At 40.5% G+C, this 11,805-nt stretch overlaps 1 protein-coding gene across 2 annotated transcripts in view; it reads left to right on the top strand.

Annotated features, from left to right (window-relative positions):
* Nucleotides 1–340: 340 nt before the first annotated feature.
* The window catches only part of FBN1 (fibrillin 1), a gene marked incomplete at both ends in the record, with an annotated part of 252,338 nt that continues 240,873 nt past the window's right edge, over nucleotides 341–11,805 (top strand). For both annotated transcript variants that reach the window (XM_082841143.1, XM_082841142.1), the window contains one exon: nucleotides 341–504. In XM_082841143.1, coding sequence (XP_082697269.1) covers nucleotides 341–504 — 164 coding nt within the window. The remainder of the gene's footprint in view (nucleotides 505–11,805) is intronic.

Below are 11,805 nucleotides of genomic sequence, written 5' to 3'. Positions count from 1 at the left end.
GCTTTTCAGCCAGCTGTGGACCAAACGGTCTTCACTTACCCAAAGTAACTGCGCCACGCGCAGGCGGCGCGCGGGTTGGGCTCGGGAATGGGGACCCCGAGGCTTCAGCATCCCGAAGCCCTGAATGTCTCCCCCGCTTCGGCGATTTGTCTGTTGCAGCTGGCAGGGGCCGCCTGAAGTGGGAGCAGCGCCTGGAGAAGGCGGGAGGAGCCCGGCCCAGGGGACGGGCGGCGGGAGAGCGGGACCCCGGCGGCGCGGCGCGCTCCAGGGCGCAGCGGCGGCCCCGGACCGAGCCCGGGGCGCGGCGAGAGGCGGCGGGAGCCGGCGGCCGCTTGACATCATGCGGCGAGGGGGGCTGCTGGAGGTCGCCCTGGGATTTACCGTGCTCTTAGCTTCCTACACGAGCCATGGGGCGGACGCCAATTTGGAGGCTGGGAACGTGAAGGAAACCAGAGCCAGCCGGGCCAAGAGAAGAGGCGGTGGAGGACACGACGCGCTTAAAGGGTAATGGAACGGGCCAGCTCCTTTGGTGTGGGTGTCCCCTCCCTCTTCTCCCGAGTATCAAGATCCAGAGGAACTGACAGGGTCGATTCTCGACAGTAGAAGGATCCTTGACAAGACCTCCTGGGGGCACCTTAGAGATGCAAGGGTTATCCAGTTCTCGCCGCGTTTGTGGCTAAACCACCTTGCCTCTACGCTTTAAGGATTTCTGCCCCAGAGGAGAGGTCATGGCTAAAAGGAATCTTGGGCCATTGTCGAGGCTGATTTTGGGAGGCAAGAAGGGTTCTTTGAGGAAGAAGGGGAGGAGCTGCGACTGAGAAGAGGAGCAGCCCATCCTTTCTCTTCATACCAATTCCGGTTGTGTTTCGGGAAAGTACTTGCCTTGTGGGCATCTTTGTGGATGCTCTGTTTGTAAGGGAGCAAGGAAAGAAAGGGATTTCAGGGACAGACAGTCAGAGAAGACAAATAGTTAATGGTTGGTTCTCCTCTAAGTTATGCTTATTAAAATTAGGGACTGAATTTTCCTTTCAGATGTCTACACTGGAAGCAGAGCAGGGCAAGTGTTTCTGAGAAGTTGTTTTGCGGTTGTTAGAAGCTCTTTATTTCATCCGGGCAGTAATGCTGCTGTGGCTGGCCTTGAAGGAGTGTTTTTAACCTGTCGTGTGTGTTACTCAGATACAACTGAGCATTTCACCACCTTCTTATGCCCCTATTACAGAAAATGTTTTAGCAGAAAATATTTAAATCAGGCAGGTTGACTCTATAAGGATTGCCAGTTCCCTGAATTGAAGAAGGGTGGGAGTACACTTCCCTTAAAATTGTTCAAATTGAAAATGAAGTATCTCTTTCTGAGAGTGTTTAAGTTCAAGCCTCCGGAGAAGCAGCAGGATGGATTATATATGATCCATTTTGTCTCCTTGGAGGATCTTGTAATGAGCCTAGACAGTAAATACACAGAGGTTTCTATCAAGTTCTTATGATTCTCATTGCTGCTCTTTTTTGAGTAGTGGTGTAGTTTGATTATATGACCCTGAGTGACCAAGTGATGGTGTCCACTTGGATATGTGGCTGGACATTTCACGTATTCTTCTATGTTATGGGCTGTTTTTATTATATATATGTAGTGAAATTTGTGTTTGTATGGCCCAGGTATGGGAAGGAAAAAGTACAGTAAACTGAACGGACCAGTGTTTGAGTCCTGCTCCAGATCTGGGACGACATGGTTTTCAGAGCCAAGCACTTGGGCCGTGGTGGAATATGCATGATTTTCTGACCCTAGGAAATAGTTATGATTAACTTAGTTCCATCTTGGCCTTTGTGGAAAATAAATCACGGATTCCAACAGTGCTGGAAAGGAAATTCGCTTATCATGTTAAGCCTGATACCGATCAGGCAGCAGACATGTCTTGCCCTGTGTGCACGGCCCATGGCCAGTGCAGTAGATGGACTGAAACTGATTTTCACCCTTTCTCAAAAGGACCTGATTTAGCCTAGCATTTTAACTTCAAAAAATATATTTCTGCCATACATTTTAGCTTAATAGCTAAGCCTGATGGCATTGCTCCCATAGCGAGAGAGGAAGTAGGGGTTTAATTCTGTGGATGAAGGTCTGCAGGGAGACATTAGGCCTAGCCAGACATTTGTCTCGTCTCTATGTGCTATCACCAACCAGCGTGTTTCCTCGGGAGGCCCTAACTCAATGTGAAAACAGAAACTAAGCCTTACTTTGTTGCTTAACAGGCTGTCCCATGCTTTTACTCACACCAGCACTTAGTTCTTCTGGGTTTTACATTTTTTTAAGATTATGAAGAAACACTTCTCTGTGTTACAGTATTTGGTCACTAACGTGGACGTTACCTTATTGCAAACTCTTCATAAAGCCTTCCCCCAAACATGGTATTAATAGATCAGTAATTATGAGTGTTCCTAATTCTCATGTTATCTATGAGATTTTGCATACATATGAAAAGTTTAACAAATAATTATAATTAACCTTTATAGCATAACAATATATATTAATATGCTGTAATAATGAACCTTTATAATATAAAGGTTTTTATTTTTATAGTTCTTATGTTATCTAAAATGTTATATGTATATAATATATGTATTATATACATATACTTGGGGTAAAAAATAAAAATTTAAAAGGATATACAATTAAAAATATTTAATTGGAAATACCTCTCAGATACCATTGTCTTATGTATTTTTCTAGAAATAGTATAATACATATCCAAATATATATATATAATATATATGTATATATACACACACAGATAGATATGTGTGTGTATCCTTTTTAATGCATGGAATATACCATACATACTGTTCGAACCTTGCTTACTTTTATATATCTTCAGTGCATCCATCTATCAACTCATAGGGATCTACTTCGTGCATTCTCTTGGCGTATAGAATCCCATAATGTGGCTGGAACATTTCCCTAATGATGGCTCTTTAGATTATATGAAATTTTTTGCTGTTACCAACATTCTTCTACTTGCATGTTTGTGTACATGTGAATATTTATATGTAATATAAATTAATAAAGGAAAATAGAATTGCTGGATCAAAGGTTTACCCATAAGTTTTAAACAAATGCCAATTTTGATCTTAAATCTGAATAGCATTTGAGATGTATTCTCTCTGCTTATTGCTATTACAGTCTCACATGAGTAAGTCTTTTAACCACACCGTGCTGTATAAATCATCAGGAAGAGCAGTTGTGTGTTCCATTTTTCCAGTCATTGCTTAAAACTTCTATTTTTGCGAGTTAAAATATTACCAGCTTCAGAACTAACCTCTCTGACTACAGTAAAACCTGTTTACCATTTTGATGCACAGTTTATGAAGTGAAAGTGATTTGTAACCCCTAAGTCCGCCTGATGCCCTGTTGGTGGCAGCAACTTTCAGCACCTCGCTAATATTTCCTCTAGGTAAAAGGTGCTTTAAACTCATCAGTGTCTTCCATGCATTGATCTGGGCTCTCCTACAAATTACTGCCTTCTTCTCTTTCTCTGATGTGACAGGTGACCACAGAATTTGTCTGGGTATTCTTCTTCGGATATGTATTCCTTTTCTGTCAGCTCCTTTGTGTCCCAGACAGGAACCTGCGTGGTTTTTCCCTCTTTGGGTGTGTAGTCCTAGCCTGTCTTTCTCTCTTCCCATCCTGTTGCAGGTGTTCTTTTTTTTTTTTTCCCTTCTCACTGGGCAGCAGAAGTTGTTCCACAGTGGAAATTTAAGCATCCTCAAGTTTCTTCCCAGCTTTCGCTGTGTTTTCTTAGAGTAAATCGCCAATTTCTGTTTTTACAGGAAATCCTTTTTTTAATGGAATGAGTGTGGTCCCCAGTCACTCTGAAAAAATTACATTTCTCTGTGTTTTGAAATGAGACTTTTGCAAGTTTCAAAAACGTTTTCAAGTAATAAATGTATAGTAGTTTTTGTTTGCCTGGGCACTGCTTAACATGTGTGAAATGACTTTATGAGAAATAATAAAATCCTAGCTTGTTTGAATTTTAGTTCAGAAGAATTTTCCTCAGCTAAATTCTTAACTTCTGTGATTAGGCAAAAAGTGTGGGAGACAATCTAATTTAAAAAAAACACATAACTCTACTTGAATAGCAGTACTTATGCACCATTTATTTATGTTTGCCTTATTGCTTTAGCTCCTAAATAAGGAAATATTACAGTTTCCCATCAAAGGGAAAAATTCTTTACAGTGAAACCTCCTTTTCCCAAATCTCTGATAAGATGGACTGAGAACTTCTATGCTTATTGCCTGGCTTATAAGTGTATGAGACTGGTTGTATTTCACACAATTTGTCCCCTTGTGCGTGGTTCCTTTTGGTCTTTGTTTATTTGTTTATTTTTTTCCAGGGGTCTTGTTACCAGAAAAATATACATGGAACAGTTCATACACAGGATAGATTATGTGATGACAAACTCAGAGGGATTAATTACACAGACGTCTGTTATTAAAATAAAGACCTTTAGCAGGGCACACAGAAAAAGTTCTGTAGACTTCATAAAGTCCATTTTACTTTATAAAGAAGACTTTAAGACTTCATCAGAAGTCAGATAGGCTAATAATTAAATATGGGGAAAAACTCCTGCCGTGGTATGGTTTGTCATTTCATTTACTAAATCGATTAAGCTAAAATATTGCGACAGCATTAAAAAAAGATATTCTTAAATAAAAGGTTTCAGCAATTCCACATTTTAAACAAGAAGATGGAGACAAAATATTATTTATGGGATTTATTTTGTAACATTTAAGACATAGAGATTATTTATAAAAATGCATAAGTTGTTGGTATCACAAATTAATTTAAACATATTGATACATCAAGTTATAGTGAAATGAGGTTAGGGATGATGGAAATGGCAGTACAGACATCCCTACAAGCTTATTTGGAATTTTTTAAAAAAATAGTGAAACATTCCTCCGTCTTCTTGTATAGCAGGTACTTTAAAAGATTATAGTATTATGCTACTGACTCTAATCAGGCCAAATGCTGGACAAATTATTAGGATACTCACACATAATTTGTTTGCTTTTTCCTGCAATAAACCAAGCAATAAGCCTAACCAATTTCTGAATTTTAGCCTTAATTTTCAAGGTGAAAATAAGATTTAAAAACTGTTTTCTTGAAAGAGAAATAAACTGTATTAACAATTTCTTTGTGTCTAGAAACTAACCCAACAAATAGGCCTATTCTAGAACCTTAGAATTTTGTTCCATGAAATTTTTAAAGAAAACTGAAATCAGTAATGTATCAGGCCTGAGTTATATGGCAGGCATATGAGAGTTTAATATTTCAGGTTTGTTAAGCTTGATTTTCCCATTAGATTGTAAAATCATCAAAAGCAAGAATCCCGTCATAAGCATTTTCACACTAACTTGTGGAAGCTGGGATTCAAAGAATTCATTAATTCAAGAAGCCTTGATTGAATGCTGCCTTGCTTTGTGGAATGCCAGAGACATATAGCACCCACAGCCTGGAGAGGCTTAATAGGAGAATCAGATGCATTACAAAAATCAGGAGGCAGCAGAAAGGCAGGAAAGGGCATGGGGTATAGGAGTAAGTAAAAAATAAATAATAATAACATTTGTAGCAGTGGTAGGTGACGATTAGATGACATTTAGGTACCAGGCACTTGTCTTAGCGTTTCACATATTATAGCTCATTCTATGCTCATAACATCTCTATAGGGTGAGTCCTTTTATTACCTTCCCTTTACAGCTGTGAGAGCTGAGATACGCAAAGGTTAAGTTTTAAAGACCAATTCTTAATATGAAATTTTCTTTCTCCATTAATTTTAGTTATGGTTTTGGTTTTCATTCCTCTGGACAAAAATGCAGTACTAAGACTTTGGTAAAATTCCACCTAAAATTCCTAATATTCCTTCATGCTAGTTCACAAATCCCAGGTATAGTTAATAATGTAGTAATATAATATTTTGTCAAACAAGAAACTTTGATATTTCTGCAAAGACACTAATAAAACACAGAAGGACTCACAGAATGTCTCAGCTGTGGGGTCTTTGGGTAGCACATGTATTTTTGTATTATACCTTGAACTTTTATTAAGTGTGGTAGGTAACCATCACAGGCACCCTCCGTCTGCATTGCCCATGGTTCCGAGCTGGAGACATTCCTCATTATGTCATTCAGAATCTCTTGCTCTCATGTTCCACGTGAGGAACTTCTTTCAGAATAGAGTTGCAAGAGATGTTTCTCTTTCCGGGGGAAACTGGTATGTGTCTTAAGTTCTCATCAATATGATGAGCTATTTAATGCTTTCTGTGTCATTTTTCACCTTGGTTGTATCCTATGGGAAAGAATAGCAAGCTCTGGTATATCACTCACTATTGCACTGTACGTATATTATTCATTTAATACACAGCTCCTTTATGAGGAACATTCTACCTACTTGCCCATTTAACAGGTGAGGAAACTGAGAGATGCAGTTTTTCAGTAATTTTAGTTATTCCTCCAGGGACATAAACTAGTAAAAGATAGAGTTGGGGAATCTGGCTTCCTAGTGAGTGCTCTTAACCAATATATTTTAATGATTCTCAATTACAATAAATCCTATATGTGGTTAACTTTCTTTCTTCCACATTCCTGATACCTTCATTTTGCCAGCATGTTCTACCATTGCTGTGGAGAAAGACTCAATGTTTATCAAAGGCAGATGCAGTCCTATGACTAGGGACGCATCATTGTGGGAATGGGATTTTTCAGAAAAGACTTCACAGTGAAAGTCTGTCAGGGGTTAGCAAACCGTGGACCAGACTGCCTGTTTTGTAAGAAAAATTGTATTGAAACAAAGCCATGCCCATTTGTTTATGCTTTATCTATGTCTGCTTTCACACATAGTGGCAGAGTGAGAGTAGTTGTGACAGACAGTAGGGCACCGCAAAACTGAATTATTTGCTGCTTGGCCCTTTACAGAAAAGGTTTGCTAATCTCTGGTCTATGTGATAAATAAGTGACTACTTAGTAGTACTGAGAACTTCCTGAAGGCTCAGTTTTTGTTTGTTTTATCACTAGGTATACCTAGGAACTGGGCACATGGTAAGAATTCAGTAGACAATTTTTGAATGTCTGACCAATTTGATTGATTGACTGGGTAAGGTAAATTATATATATATTAGAGCTTGGAGGAAGTATAGGAGAGAAATAAGGAAAAATTTGAGTGAAAAAGGCATGAAACAAAAAGGATATAAGGTGTTTGGGATTGAGGAACATTGAGTATGATGGGCAGGGTTTGCACTGCATGGCTTCAGGGGGCACAGTTCATAGTGTAGCCTATGCAAGTAGTGCCCCCTGAAGGTGTGCAGCATGCAACCGTGTGTGTCTGTCCATAGGTTGGGGTGGGAGAGGGACTAAAGGACACATGATGCTACTATCCGATTGTTGTGAAAGCTGAGGATGGTGAGCTAGTAAAGGATTCTAAGATGATCTGATCTCTGCCACTCTGGCCAAAGTGTCAAAGGAATATGGTTTAGTGAGTAGGGAGACTAGAGGCAGGGAGATTTGTGAGGCTAATATAGGAGTCGAGTCATGGCGAGAGTGGGTGATGGCCAGAGCAACAGCAGTGGAGGGGGTGAAGAGGAGGCTCGAGTGGCAGCATGAGCAGTACTTGACCACTTGGTTGTGAGAGGCAAAGGCGAGGAGGCACCTGGGTACTCCCATGTCCATCTACATTGAAACTTATTATATGTAAAAACATTATAGCATCATTAATGAGAAACTGAAGAGAGACAGAGTCATTCCTAGTCCCTCTACTACAAGGAAACAAGCTATTTTTGTTTGTGAGTGTTTTGGTTATCTTATTGCTATGTAACAAATTACCCCAAATTTAGTGGCTTAAAGCAACAATAATTTTATTATTTCTTATGATTCTGGAGGGCAGGAATTTGGACAGGTCACAGTGGGGAATCTTGTCTCTGCTTTCCACAATGTCTGTTGGGTCTAGAATGAGTAAGATGACTTCTCCACGTGTGTTTCTTGTTCCGTGATCATGGACTGGCACTTGCAGCCCTGTTTACTTTGGTGTGGTTGATCCAAATGGATGGACAGAGGAAGGGACTAAAGGAAGCAAAGAGCCACTTGTCTGGCTCTGCTGGGGGCCTTACAGGTTTTAAAGCTATCTCCTATGTGATCTCCTGCCTAGGCCTGCCCCTGGGGATGGGGAAACTGAGCCCCAGGTGCAGCTACCAGGCCTTGTTCAGGGTAAGTGTCTGTTAGGGCTGGATCTTGAACAATAGCCTCTTCATCTCTGGTCACATGTTTTAACCCCATCTGTTGTCCACAGACTGAGTTGAATGGCTAAGAGCTGGCTGGAAGGGCTTAAGTGGGTTCACATGTTATCAGGGTTGGCTGGGTTTCTTGGTTCTCCTGCATATAGTCTCAGATTGTCTCCCTTTCCATATGGACCATCCAGCAGCATAGCCAGACTTTTTACAAGGCAGCTCAGGATACCAAGAAAACAAAAGTGGAAGCTACCAGCCTTTCTTCAGACAGCCTGGTCCGAAATTCCATGCAAGTCACAGACCTTGCTCAGGTTCAAGGGCATGGACTAACGAGCTCTGCCTCTTGATGCAAGTGAGGAGTAGCCTATGTCTGCAGGGAGGGGAGGAATTTGGGGCAGCCTCTTTGGAGATTAGCTACCACAGTGAGGCAGCGGGTGTTTGAGAAGGATAATAAGATATTTCAATTGTAACTTGATCGAGTCTGATTGACTTAGTTTCCCATTGAAGAGGCTTCATTGTATTTTGCTTACTGCAACCTCAGAATGCAAAACGCTACATGAATAATGTATCTCTGTGATCTTTTAGATCAATGTTAGGGGCATTGTCCTTAGTTTGCATTTAAAGAACTCACAAACCCCAGGAATAAAATCATAGTTCCTAAAAAACTGGCAAATTTTGTTTTTCCAAATAAAAGAATTATAAAACTCCTAACTTTCCGCCCATTTCCTTTAGCCTCTAAGAAACTCAGGGACAGATTTAATGCACAGTCACTTAATTTTATTAATTTAGGTATCTGACATGTTTTACATTCCTTCTATGTGGGATTTGACTTTCAATTTCTATCAATAGCCCCATTTCTATATATCTGTTGGTATAATATACCTCAGAAACATTTTTTTTCTGGAATCAGGGATTATAATTAGTAAATAAAGATAGATGTGCCATTGTCAATAGAACTGGTATTGTAGTGAGCTGAACTAGATTATTTTTTGTGTAAATGGAGTAGCCACATTGTTAATAGAATAAAATTGGGTTAGGAATACAGTCGTTTGGATTGTAGACCCAAAGCTCTATTATATCAAATCCTAGTTTTAAGTTCTTGTGACTTACCACTTTCTCAAGTGGCTTTTTTTTGGTTGAAGTTATCACTGAGTCTATTTATTCAGCCTCCTCAGAGCGGAAGGGAGAGAGGAAAATTCGCTATCTCCACCATTCCCAGCCAAAGATGTATTCCAGACGGCAAGCAGGCTCAGAGCGGGGGAACTGTGCCGTTAGACAAGTGATTTGGTTCAGTGTTTTGAAGGGTTGTGAATTCCTAGACCATCAGTCATACTTACATTCAAATATAAGTATCCAAACACATCTAAGTCCAAATATAGTACAACCATGCTATGATGTTGGTGTTGGGAGGCAAGATTTATGTCGGCTCTATGGACGCATTATGTCTGCTGTTAAGTTCATGGTTTTGAACTGAAGTGTAGTAAAATCTCTGGTAATAAAGAGATGTATTCCAGAGACAGGCTTTTGTTTTGTTTTGTTTTGTTTTTCTGTTTCTTCTCCTTTTCCTTCGTCCTCTTCCTCTTTTTCTTCTTCTTTCTCGTTGCCATTTTCTCCTCCTTTTTCTTTTTCTTTTTCTTTTTCATCATTGTCATCTCATCTTCTTTTTCTTCTTCTTCTTTAACTTCCTAAGCTGAGCTACAAATAAAATAGGGATAATAAGAATATCAAATAAGGGTTAAACATTAAGAAAAAGAAATTCTAAATAAAATGTTCATTTTTACTTGGGGGTCTTGGGGTGTTCAAAAAGAAAACCAGAGGTAACGTTTTTGTTAGGGGAGGGAAGGAGAAAGATGGAGGGAGGCAGGAGGAGAGAGTTTGGAGAAAGTTCTAGAGTGGAGTCCCATCAGCCAGTGGACCTGAGCTGGACAGAGAAGATGCTGGTGTCTGACAGATACTGATGAAAACCACCTCATTCCTGGCCACATTGGTACCAGGCTCTTCAGGAGACCAGGGGCTTATGGAGGAGAGGCAGGACATGAAAGAAAGATGCTTGGATATCAGAAAAGATTCCTGTAAAAACATTTAGAGGAATATAATGGAAAAGCAGGTTAATCCACCATTTATTATGAACTTGTGTATATGGTGCCATGTTGTTGGGCGCATCCCCTCTCCTCATGGATAATGGTTTTTTCCTACCATTTCCCCTGTCCATTTGGTGCCAGTTTACGAGATCGTGTAGTCAGACCCTCATAGGTTGGTGCCTTTGATGAGTAACTTTTAAAGACGCTTCTTGTTTGTAGATGTTGTTTTTTCATGACTCCAATCTACCTCCATAGTCAGGCCATCCATCTTTATAAAAATATTACAAAATGGTTATAGTGGCAAAGACTTTAGAAATTTATAGATGCTGAAACTGAGGCCCAGAGAAAGTTCGTTAGAAAGGGCTCAGGGTTCTTCTTTTCTTCTCCACTTCATAGGTGTGGAAGCTGAGCCACACGGTGGCAAAGGCGGATTTAAGTAGAAGTGTGTTATTGGGTAGGAGATCATTCCTCCTAGTTGTCTTCTTCCCCTAGAAAGGGTGACGGATATCTGCAAGTCCTCAGCTGTGCTGCAAATAAGCAAACTCCCTACATCATGTGGGCATGAACATTTTTCTTGTTCTTGTTTATCTGGCCTTAGGCAGTGCGATCAGTCTCTCAGTGGGCAACCCTGATGGCAGGCTGCGCACTGGAGTTTTAGCTCCACAGTTCTACCTTGCTGTCAGTGGAAGCCTCCAGATTAGGTGGGGTTGAGTGGGATGGGGCTTTTTAAGGGAGGTGATTGCTAGGGAGGGGGGTAGGGAGGGGGTGGGAGAAAGAGAAGTGGGAGTCTTCTCTGGGAGTCTTATGGGTAACTCCCTCCATCCCCACACTCACACTAATAATTAGCAATTAAAGCATCAGATGTCCTAGGATGAACCATGGCAGTTCTAGGTCTGTAAGCTCAGACTCTTTATCTTATAAGTTGCTGACTCAGCTGTCTACACTACCAATTTATAAATTTAGATTCCAAGCAAGAAGCATGCCAGTGAAGAAAAAAAATCTTAAATTCTTGTCTTCTGTATCATCTATCCCACCAATTTTATAGAACACTTGCCTACTTCAAGTGACAACTATTTATTGAGCATGAGCTATGTTTGAATTGGACCTAATGCTGAATTCTCAGAATGAACACCCTGTCTCAAGCCTGTTGATATTATTATCTTCTTCCACGGATTCTAGGCAGAACTACATGTGGACTCTCTTTCTCTCCCTTTACTGATGGGGTTAATGTCTGAGCTGATGTGAACAAGTGCCTTTCCGGGAAGGACTTGATATATAGCCTTCAAGTCGGCACCTAGTTTTTAGTCTTTCATGGACTGCTGCTGCTTCACACCCCAGAGTTTAGGCCACTGACCTCAAGTTTGCAAATTTTATATCCCATTACCACCCTGTGAGCTCTGTATCCCCCAGGGCCACATAGTTGATGTTTTAGCTGGAATCTGAGAAAGTGTCTGCACAT

This window comes from Leucopleurus acutus (genome assembly GCF_964270905.1).
Source record: "Leucopleurus acutus genome assembly, chromosome: 1".
In the NCBI taxonomy this organism is placed as follows: Eukaryota; Metazoa; Chordata; class Mammalia; order Artiodactyla; family Delphinidae; genus Leucopleurus; species Leucopleurus acutus.
Note: the sequence above shows the minus strand (reverse complement) of the source record. Positions and strands in the feature narration are given on the sequence as shown.